The sequence below is a fragment of the Gymnodraco acuticeps genome, unplaced genomic scaffold, assembly GCF_902827175.1.
Source record: "Gymnodraco acuticeps unplaced genomic scaffold, fGymAcu1.1, whole genome shotgun sequence".
Lineage (NCBI taxonomy): Eukaryota > Metazoa > Chordata > Actinopteri > Perciformes > Bathydraconidae > Gymnodraco > Gymnodraco acuticeps.
The window spans coordinates 2,529,894-2,541,600 of NW_022989974.1; the positions used below are offsets into that span (position 1 = coordinate 2,529,894).

The following is an 11,707-nucleotide window of genomic DNA, read 5'->3' on the forward strand; positions in this document are numbered from 1 at the left end:
TATGACGGGCTGTCGGGCTCGCTGTCGGGGGCAGACACGTTTCTCAGACTGTTGGCCGAGTTTCCAGACCTGTCGCTGCCCACCTTCTCTGCGCTTACCACTAAGCATGGCGTGGAGCACCACGTCACTACCGAGGGGCCTCCTGTCTACGCCAGGGCCCGGCGGTTGAACCCTTCTAAGCTGGCTGTAGCGAGGGCGGAGTTCGCAACCATGGAGCGCCTGGGCATTGTCCGCCGCTCCGACAGTCCTTGGGCTTCTCCCCTGCACGTCGTCCCCAAACCGAACGGCGGGTTCCGCCCGTGCGGGGATTACCGCCGACTCAACGACGCCACTACGCCTGACCGCTATCCGGTGCCGCACATTCAGGACTTTTCGGCGCATCTGGCCGGTACGGGGGTGTTTTCCAAGGTGGACCTGGTGCCCATGCACCCTCTGGACATTCCCAAGACAGCAGTGATAACGCCTTTTGAGTTCCTGCGGATGCCTTTTGGACTCAAGAATGCTGCTCAGACGTTCCAGCGCCTGATGGATTCGGTGCTGCGGGACTTGCCGTTTGTGTTTGTCTACCTCGACGACATACTCGTCGCCAGCGCTTCAGTGCAGGAGCACCTGTCCCACCTCCGAGCCCTTTTCACGCGGCTCAACGAACACGGATTAATCATCAATCCTGCAAAGTGCCAGTTCGGGGTGTCTGACATTGATTTTCTGGGGCACTGCGTCACCAAGGGCGGTGCGGCACCTCTGCCGGCGAAGGTGGAGGCTGTTGCGGCTTTTCCTAGCCCGCTCACAGCCCGATCGCTCCGTGAGTTTCTGGGGATGGTGACCTTCTACCAGAGATGTTCACAAGTCTTTTTTTGCAAGTCCAAGTCAAGTCTCAAGTCTTTGGTCACGAGTCCAAGTCAAGTCTCAAGTCTTTGTGGGGTGAGACTTGATCAAGTCTCAAGTCTTTGGTCACAAGTCCAAGTCAAGTCTCAAGTCTCTAAAAAATAAAAGTCTCATCTCTCTTCTGGTTGTAATAAGCCTTCTATTGTCTGCTGCTATCCAGTCTGTTAAGAATACTGCACAGCTATATCTAAGAAATTCAAAACATTTACTGTATTATTATCACTACTATATCTATTAGCATACAGTATCAGTACTGATTAGTTGTTTGTTATATGATCACTTTAAACAGGCTATTGCAATGCAATATGAGGAAAAACATCATAGTTTAGCTAAATGCAAACAACTTATAAGCAAAACACTTCAGAATCAGAAATCAGTATCACAAATACTTTATTAATCCCCCGCAGGGAAACTGTGTTAAAAGTACTTAAAAGTAAACATTTGTTCTGTGCCATTTGCAACTAAAAAACTATTGCTGCAATATTATCTGAAATATACTGAACTGGTGATATTAAAACATGACCTGTTCCAAAAGAGATATCTACCATTAACACTATTTACCAGCCAAATGCTGGTAAATCATGCAAGTGGCTGGTACTGTATGTTGCACGCACCAGCCAAAAATAACAATGGCAATCTATTGAGTGGCTGGTAACATTTCAACATTCACTAGAATAGCCATTTGGCCAGTGGACAACAATGTTAAAATTTGACCTCTGCAACCGTATTGTTTAATTACACTGGGTCTCTAATGACATATTTTAAGTCTACTATAAATAAACATATTCCTCTATCCTCTCACTCAAACCCAGTGTAATGGTAACCTGATAAACCTGTAACATTAACGTTACGTGGTCAACAATAAACCTGTAACCTGCCTATAAACCGACAGATGTATGTATGTATGTATGTAACTATGTATTTTTCTACGTTTAACGTTAGCCAGTAGATGGTGGCAGCGGAACGTAATGATTAACGTTACCGACCTTTTTTATGTCATGTCAAGAGTTGGATGTCAACGCCACTCAACGCAAACAAGTGTGACAAGCAAACATTCACTCATCTTTTCAAATATTCAGTTACAAAGCTAGTAGCAAGCTAAGTTAACATTACATAGCTGATGCTGAGCTAAACATGTTTGCTAACCGTCCATATGCGTTAATGTGACTGACCTCTCCGGGTGAGTTTTCAAGTGCCTGATGAAATTTGACGTTGTTGCACCAGCATCCTTGATTTTAATATTGCAGACTTTGCAGTGTGCGCTCCTTTTGTTGGTGCCGCCGGCGTTTTGTTCGAAGTTTTTATAGTTGAACCTAATTACAAGCGGTACAGCTGCAGGTGTGCCGCCGGTCGCCATGGTGTTACCATAATGTTAATGTTAAAGGTGGGGTAGGTAAGTTTGAGAAACCGGCTCGAGATACACTTTTTGTTATATTCCATGGAATGCTCTTAACATCCTGATAGCCGGCCCGGCTAAAATAACTGGATGGCCTACCTGCCTGTCAGCCTTCCATCGGGGCACAAACTTTTCTCGTGCCCTCATTGGTCATGTGCGCGTTCGTGTGTGTTGGAGGAGGGGCTCTGTGAGGAAGTGGCAGATTTTCTCCGGTTGTGTATTTTCAAATTCTAGCGATCTCGAGCCGGTTTCTCAAACTTACCTACCCCACCTTTAATACGCCAAAAATAGAAAACACAATGATTGTTCACGAGTCCCAAAACACGAGTCCAAGTCGAGTCCGAAGTCTTTTGAGCAGGAGTCCAAGTCAAGTCTGAAGTCTCTGTGTGTGCGACTTAACCCTCTATGGCATGACTTTTTATTTTGGGAGGAAACAAATGTTTCACCATGTATTTTAGGAGCTTAGGGGTCCCTGATATTATATCAATTATAAAATGTGACCCCCCCGAACCCCCCAACCAGGGGTGGGTTTGTTGCCTCAGGGCAACACTGCGCAACAAGGGTATTGAAACACCAAGGATTTCTACAATTCAGAAGAAATAGAAAAAACAACTCTATGAATTCATAAGGTTTTATTTGTTTTAAATAACCACAACTGGCTACAACATATAACAGGAACACATTAAAAACATAACAAATAACATTTCATGCATACATTTCATATTAACCTGTGTGTGTGTGTGTGTGTGTGTGTTACAGTATGTGTGTGTTACAGTCTGTGTGTGTGTGTGTGTGTTACAGTATGTGTGTGTATGTGTGTGTGTGTTACAGTATGTGTGTGTTACAGTCTGTGTGTGTGTGTGTGTGAGTGTGTTACAGTATGTGTGTGTTACAGTCTGTGTGTGTGTGTGTTACAGTGTGTGTGTGTGTGTGTGTGTGTGTGTGTGTGTGTGTGTGTGTGTGTGTGTGTTACAGTATCTGTGTGTGGCTATTATTCTCACTCTGTGTGAAACCTCAGGAAGCAGTTGCTTGTGGATGTGAAGCAGAGGTGCACATCACATTTCCGGCACTTGGCTTTGGGTGTGCCTGTGCACCCTGGTACCTTGCATCTCCCCTTCTTTTCATCCATTACCATCCAGTGCGCTGTGGCATCCAGGCGAACAGCAGGGATCGGAATCGGAGTTGCTGGTCCTTTTCTTCTCTTCTCCTCATACTCACCAGCAATTGTGAGACTGGGACGACCTCTCTTGCATTCCAGACTCTTTCCACTCTTTTGCAGACCTTCAGCAATGTATGATTTGAAGGTATACAGCCTCATTTCTTCCTTCCTGGTCATGCCTGTGCCTTCACAATCTCTTCTGTAGAGCAGCCAGCCCGTCACGATAATCATGTCCATGAAGTGAAACACCAGCCGGTGATACCACTTCTTTGATCTGATTTTGATCCGGTACAGTGCAATCGGTGAGTCAAGCAGATCGACCCCACCCATATTCTTGTTGTATTCCTTTACAACAGCAGGGCGGGGGACATTCATGATGAGCTTTTGCTTGCGATCCCATCTTTCAACTTCATTGACAGGGTACGCTCCAGTGTAATCACTCAGAAGGCTAACTGTACGGTTATCATACCACTTCACAACATGCAATGTGGTTTCTCCAACAATGGCCATCTTCTCTTCAAACGATCCACGTCCTTTTTTCTTTAGCTCAGCATCGCACTTTAAGTTGACGCCGGGTAGTCTGTTGCAACGAACAGTACCAATAGTGTGAATCCCCTGCTGAGCCAGTGTGAGCACAAGGGGGACACTTGTGAACCAGTTGTCGAAGAAGAGTTTGTAGTTCTCTTGCTTGGGTATAGGCTGAGCCAGGCGGAGGACAACATTGCCACTTGCTCCAATATCTGCTAGCTCAGGGGGGTGTACCGCTCTCCCTGTGTAAATTTCGAAGTTGTGCGGGACACCATCAGAGCCAGCCAAGACGAGTATTTTGTAGCCCCATTTTTTGGGCTTTGATGGCAGGTATTGCTTCAGTCTACTTCTTCCCTTGAATGGGACCATCTGTTCATCAACTGCCAGCTTCTCACGCATTGGGATCGACTTCAGTTTGGAGATTAGGTGAGTGACAAGCGGTCGGATCTTGTGTAATGGATCATTACCTTCCTCCTGCCTGTCTTCATTGTTGCTGAAGTGAAGGTATTTTTTAATGGCCTCCCATCTATTCAGGGTCATGGTGTCAGCTACTTGGGACACTCTGCAGGCTTTGTTCCAAAACATGCGGGTCCTTGGTAAACCAAACAGTGACATGTACACAACAGTTCCCAGGAACTGCTCTAACTCTTTTGTTGTGAGGTTTAGGGGCTTGTTTGGGTTATTTTGCATTGCATATAAATTGGACTGCTGAACAATGCTTTCTAGAATGTCTTCAGAAAAAAACTGCTGGAAATACTGGAGGGGGGAGAGGATTTCATCACTTCTCGATACACCCTGCCATTCTGGGTAAGGATTGCAGGATGGATTGTGGACTGTTTTCCACCGAGGTGGGCCTGGATTAGCAACTTCGGCTACATCTTCATCTTCATTTTCATTGACAGACTCAGTGTCATTTTCAATAGACATGCCTTCTCCTAATAGCACACAGGAAGCACAAATAGAAACACACATTTGAATTTGTTATTTACCCTTTTTTCATCCAATATGCTTGCCAAACACACACACACACACACACACACACACACACACACACACACACACACACACACACACACACACACACACACACACACACAGACACTAGTACTCTGCTGAATGATACGACTGACACCTAACATAACTATTTTTTCAAACCTGATTCAGGGATCCACTCTTCCTGACTATCTTGACCTTCACTGTCCTCACTCTCACTCCCATCAAGCTCACTGTCCTCACTGTCAGATGGAATAGCCCTAACAGCCTGATCGTTTCCCTTCTTCCCATAAAAGGTTTTGCTGTCCATTTCCTGTAAATATCAGTAGATCAGTAAAGTAAAAACATTGACTAGGTTTATCATTTTACAGCTAAGCACATTTTTACACTTGCATGATATTGCCTGGAAAAAAGTGGTCTTAGTGGCACAGTGTTGCCCTGAGGCAACGAACAAAAAAACATAGTTTTAGCTAATTAATAAATACATAATAAGTCTTTAAACGATCAAATATACTTCTTTACATATTCATGCACATGCATGTATTTTTTATTTTAATTGGTGTACAATTCTAATATGTTAAAAAGTGAAATGTATCTTACCAAGTGGTGGCCCTGAGTGCCCTGCAGCTTTGCTTGCAGAAAGGACTGCTCCGCCCCCAGACAAAATGCCACACCCATATAATTCCCTCATTTTATTGGACACCAGCATGTCAGGTGACATTGTGTATATTCAAAAAAATTAAAATATTTAGTGGGCCAGTGTGAGGTCGAAAAAAGTGGTTTGTTGCCTGAGGGCAACAGTATGCGGGTGCGACTCGAGTCCGAGTCACAGACTCGAGTCCCCATCTCTGCCTTCTACCACCGTTTCATCGCCCGGGCCGCACACATCATGCGGACGCTGTATGAAGCATTGAAGGGCAAGACCCCAGTCCAGGCGATCGACTGGACGGCAGAGGCGGACGTCGCTTTTGCTGAGGTCAAGACCGCGTTGGCTCAGGCGGCTTTGCTGGCACACCCATCATCTACTGCTCCCATCTCCATCACCACGGACGCGTCGGACTACGCGGTCGGCGCGGTGCACGAGCAGTGGGTGGAGGGCGCTTGGCAGCCGCTCGCCTTTTTCAGCCGCCAGCTGACGCCCAGAGAACGCAGGTACAGCGCTTTTGACCGTGAGCTCCTGGGTCTTTATTTGGCTGTGCGGCACTTCCGTTTCATGCTGGAAGGCCGGGACTTTACGGCGTTTGTCGACCACAAGACACTCACTTTTGCCATGTCTAAAGTGGCGGAGCCTCGGTCGGCACGTCAGCAGCGGCAGCTTTCCTACATCTCTGAGTTCACCACAGACATTAAGCACGTGGCTGGCAAGTCGAACCTGGTTGCAGATTGCCTCTCCAGAGTCGTCATCGGAGCCGTCCAGTTGGGCCTGGACTATACCCGCATGGCGGCGGACCAGGTCACAGACCCCGGCGTCCAGGCTCTGAAGGTGGAGGGCGCGGGGCTGCGCTTGGAGGACGTGGTATTCGGCGACGCGGGCGTTACCCTCCTGTGTGACGTCTCCACAGGCCTGTCGCGGCCAGTCGTTCCCGCCAGCTGGAGGCGCTCTGTGTTCGAGGCAGTGCACGGACTGTCACACCCCGGCGTTAAGCCTTCGGTGCGCTTGGTGGCCGCGAAGTTCGTCTGGCATGGGCTGAAAAAGGACGTGAGGACTTGGGCTGGTGAGTGCGTGGCTTGTCAGCGCGCTAAGGTGCACCGCCACACGAAGGCCCCTTTGGAGCGTTTCCTGGTGCCTGAGAGGAGGTTTGACCACGTCAACATCGACCTGGTTGGTCCATTGCCCTCCTCTCAGGGCTTTTCCTACCTCCTCACCATGGTGGACAGGACGACCCGTTGGCCAGAGGCGGTCCTGCTCGTTTCGACACTGTCTTCAATGGTGAGTAACATACTGGTGATTAAATAAAGCACGCCCCTATTTAGTTGGTGGCTGAAGACAAAGCCTGGGTCCATTCTCTAGACTCTATTCTAGTCACATTCTGGAATAATTGGTGATATTTAGATTTGTTTTGTATTTACCCCTCATGTGCTGAGTCATTAGTCAATATGTGTAAATGTATGGAGCTTTAGGGAAACTATACATTTATTGGCACACTGCAGAAGCTTTATGCCATGTAACAGCAAGTGTCCACTCCCCCCGAGAACATTCCTGGACTTCACCCAAAGGGAGTAGAGATGATTTGTTTTTGCATTAAGAACGACAGAGAAAATTTCTCTTTTAAATGGTTTTAAATGGGTCCCAAAAAGTTTCCCAATGACCCGGAATAGTACTGCCAGAACGAACGATATCCAAAATGTCTAACTACTAATTATTGTCGTCTTTCTTGAAACTGACGTGCTGTCCGTTTTACAAAACAAGTTATGTTTTCTGCTTCTTCATCCTCTGAATTTTCCTCCCCCGTCCCTCTTCCTTCACCCCTCACAACAACAAATCAAGGTGGATCTGTGAAATGAAACACCTCTTCCCAAAGCGTGACTTCCCTATTGAGGGCAGTAGGGTCTAAATCGATTGACCAGATATACTAACATGCAGAGCGTACGGTATGTTTGAAAAAAGACTAACCATTTATCCAGTTCAAGCTGTCTTTAAGATGTGACATTGCGCACTGACTATTTCCCGTAAAATCGTGACAAACTATTACTTATTCTTAAATTTGACCTATTGCTGCATGGTTGAAAATGATAGATGAAAAATAACTTTTTTAAAAAGAGTCAAGTTTTTCAAGATCAGATACAGGTCAAGAAAATGCATAGAGGAGGTATGGTGCTGGCTCATTAGCCCTTTCACTCTTCTTAGAATGATCCTGTGCAATTATAGTTAATACAAGTAATTACACATTAGTTCACAAATCCATATACTAAAAGAGAATACCCTTAGGTATCACTATTAAAACCTAAATAAGATCTTTTGAAAATAACCTCTTTGCAAAACAGATACTTCTTTAACAGTTTCCCAAAACTTGAAAAGAAACATCCTGAATGGGAGAGGGGTGAGGGGCGGGGGAAGTGTGTGTGTGTGTGTTTGTGTGTGTGTGTGTGTGTGTGTGTGTGTTCCCCCTCCCCTCGGCCGCCATTTGACTGTAGAGGATGTCAGGGGGTTTTATGGTTTCTCCCACACTTGTCCTGACTTGTCTTCAGACATGTCCAGACTGTTCACAAAACTTTTCACGGAACTCTTTAGAGAGATTGACATTACTTTTTTTAAATATATGGTTGCTATATTTCATGTTATTTGCAAGTATTTGTAAGTTACAGTCAATACTGTATACAGGATTAGGGGGCACAGGAAGTGGTTAGGTGGCGGGACATTGATCCTATGCATACTAATGTGATTCATTTTTAAATTATTATTTTGTAAAACCGGTATTTTTATATTTTATTTTGAAAACCGGAAGTGGTGCCGGGACATCCACCGGAAGGGGCGGGGCTTATGGAGGCGGGACTTCCGGTGAAAGGGGGCGGGACTTAGAGGTGTGACCTGTCACTTTCTATGCATACTAATGAGACGAAAGTGGCATGAGTATAACTACTGCCTGTGTCCTTTTTTTTAATGGAGAATACAGACCTCACACTAGTGTGGAATGCATTAGATTGAGTTTGCCAAAATTAACCTGCTTTAGTAACAGCAGGTAGTGGGATTAGGAAAAAAAAAGTAATTACCTATATCGATTACCCTACGTCCAAAAGCAGGGCTGCTTTATAAATAAACATGCACATATGGTAGAGGCCCACCTTCAGGGAAATATGTATGTTTTCATTTGGAAAGAATTTAGCTCAAGCTCTAATGAAATATTCACCAATCGATCCCCCCGCGGCTGCACCAAGCTCAACATATGGTCATTGTTCCACTCCCTCCCCCCTCACATTGCTTTTCTCAACTCTCATATGTTTGAAGGAGGCACTGGGCACCTGTGAATCATGTGTATACTTATTTGTGCACTTATACTTATTTGTTAGCCATTTCCTATCATCTAAAGATCAAGTAAGCCCTGAAGAGAGCTCTTGTTTCAGAGGACATTGGACTAAACACACCTCTAAACTGTTTTTTTAGGTTGGATAGCCATCATCTTTCACACCATTCAGAAGGTTTCAAATGATCGAAGACTAAATGGATTGAATTGATCTTTCATATCCTTGATCTTTTTCCTTTTTGGCCCATTGAATTGAATTGTCTTGTCCTCCATGCTCTGAAGAGACTCTGTGATAGCCTAAGTCCAGTTAGTAATGTAATAAGTGATGCCATCATCTTAGATAACTAACAAGCCAATAAATCTAATGTGATGACTCAGTTTAAACACTCATTTCCATTCTTGTTTATTGTCCAATATCCATTAAAGCAACGTTCATAGCATGAAATATTAATCATGTTGTTTACAGTGCTTTGCAAACAGCAGTATAATGATATACAGTACAGCACTTTATGGTCCCCACAGGTGCTTTTAAAACCTTCCCCTCACTTTCCCCTTGACTCCAACACTAGTGTTTATAGCACAATCTGCTAAACAGTACAACAGCTTCCACATTTCAGATGATCTCCACAAACATTAAATCTATAAACACATTTTATGATGCAATTACATACTCCGGTATTGTGCCTGCTTGAAATCTAGTGACACACTGCATTGATGCATGTCCTAATGCCGGAGAAAAGAGGTCACGGAAAGGAGGAAAATATAAAAACAATCTTTCTGTAGAAAGTTTCAGACCAGTGGCGTTCTATAAAGCAGCAGCATGATGATTAACTATCCATGTTCGTCTTTATCTAGACTGACAGGACACATCTGTGGAGGGGACTGGGTGGCTCCAAGCAGGGGGAGGCCAGGTGTGAATATTTCAGCAGGTACATGAACATCTGGACAGTTGGGTGGAGGGCTTAGAGAGGTGAATAAATACAGGACTGTGGTAACTGTGAGGGGAAATGTTCGACTGAAATCAAACAGACATGGTCCATCTTTTCTTACAAACCTAAACTGACAAACACAGCTTGCCCTACCTTAAAGTCACCCCACCTTAAGTGACTTCTAGAACCTGATGACTTTAACATAAAATGTCTGGAAATATATCTCGAAGGTTAAACTTGGTTTAGTTATAATTGCGTCAACCCAGGGTTTTCAAAAGGAAAGATACGTTCAAACTATACTGATTTTATTGATAAACAAGTAGATGGGAATCTAGTTTTCAGGATATAGGTTTTTAGTTTTCACGTTATTTGCTCCCAGAGACGTCAGTATTGGAAAAAGGATGCTTAATTTTTCTTTAACCAACTTCTTAGTCGGATGTATTTATGATTAGGAGCTTAGGTAATTTATCTTTGTGGATTCTCAATTGCATGACAGATGCGTTTTGATAATTATTAGATAGAAGTGGATGTGATACCCTCCGGATCCCCTTGATTCCCATTTTGTAAACAAGAACATTTCTAAAAGGATCTAAATGATGTATTTTTAATGAAAGATCTTGGAGAAGCCCTTTTCAATGATAATAATTATACCAAATTACTTTAATCATCAGCAGCTTTATTGAAACTTAAGAATGACGTATAATTCCAAAAACAATCCAACAAAACATCTAGATATTTGGTGTAGTACTTTTTGCATTTTTAAAGAACCAAACGAACTTTTGAAATAAGTAGTTTAATGAATTATTGCAGTCTGTGCACATCTCTATGTTGTTTAAGGTTAGTAGTAGAATAAATAGAGAAATAAGTGATAATTCAGGCTAGCAATTATGATACAAATAAAACAACAATTGAGATTAAAATGGTTTTGAATCTGGGTAAACCTTCATACATAAAGAGGAAAGGTGTCACTGGTAGCTTCAATGAAGGGAGCTGAACAGAAAACAATGTTTTATTTGACATTGTGAATCATACCTGACCGCTTACACAACCTGCTGTAAATGGAGTTATTTCATATGTTCTACATCACAGCAGGTGTTCATTTACAGTAGTGTTTGTATGCCTATGATTGTGATGAGTGAGTGCTTATGCATTCATTCACTGCATAACAATTGTTATTGTGTTCCCCGTCATTGCCTCCAGCTGCTCCAGAACAACACAAACAAAACGTTGCGTGGGCTCCAAACCCTGCCCGCCTCCCCCCTGCCTCCCATTTCAGACACAAACATCGGTCCCCTCTGGGCAATAGACGCTGCGCTCATTCATTAACAGAGATATCAAGGCGAAAACAAGCATGACCCCAAGGAATCTGGGAAGAAAAGAATAAGAGAGGATGAGGTGTTTAGCTGCGGTATCCCTCTCTAACCCTTCTCTCGAGTGGTCCTAATTACCTAGTGTCTGATGTCTCTCTCATCTCGCTGTCTGTTCCCAGATACAGTGAGCCCTCGGTGGCCTGAGGAAGTTATCGTAGTGCCGGACTGACCATGATGCCGTGCTGCTGAGATGAAGTCTTCCTCCTCCTCTGCTGGCAAGGTAATGCTCATTAACAAGGACACCGGAGGGACTGACCCTCAATCCTCACATTCTGCCCTACATATCCCCTCTCACTTTCACACAAACCAGCGAGGAGTTGCTATTTAAACTAATTCCATGAAATTCCCTTCACCACCGTCTGCCACACACTGCTGCCCTGAACCCCTTGCTCTTAAGGGGAGTGTGAGACACTGATTGAGACCACCTTACTTCCTGCTGAGGTGTTACATGTGCTCTATTGAAACCTGTTGCCTCCCCATCTAAG

General features: G+C 44.4%; 1 protein-coding gene across 1 annotated transcript; it reads right to left on the bottom strand.

The window, feature by feature from the left end:
* Positions 1 to 3,278: 3,278 nt before the first annotated feature.
* On the bottom strand, positions 3,279 to 5,271 carry LOC117542959 (piggyBac transposable element-derived protein 2-like). The gene is made up of 2 exons (XM_034210854.1): positions 5,124 to 5,271; positions 3,279 to 4,903 (listed from the first exon to the last, which is right to left on the bottom strand). The coding sequence occupies exons 1-2, from the start codon at positions 5,269 to 5,271 to the stop codon at positions 3,279 to 3,281; spliced, it is 1,773 nt and encodes a 590-aa protein (XP_034066745.1).
* Between the last annotated feature and the right edge of the window lie 6,436 nt (positions 5,272 to 11,707).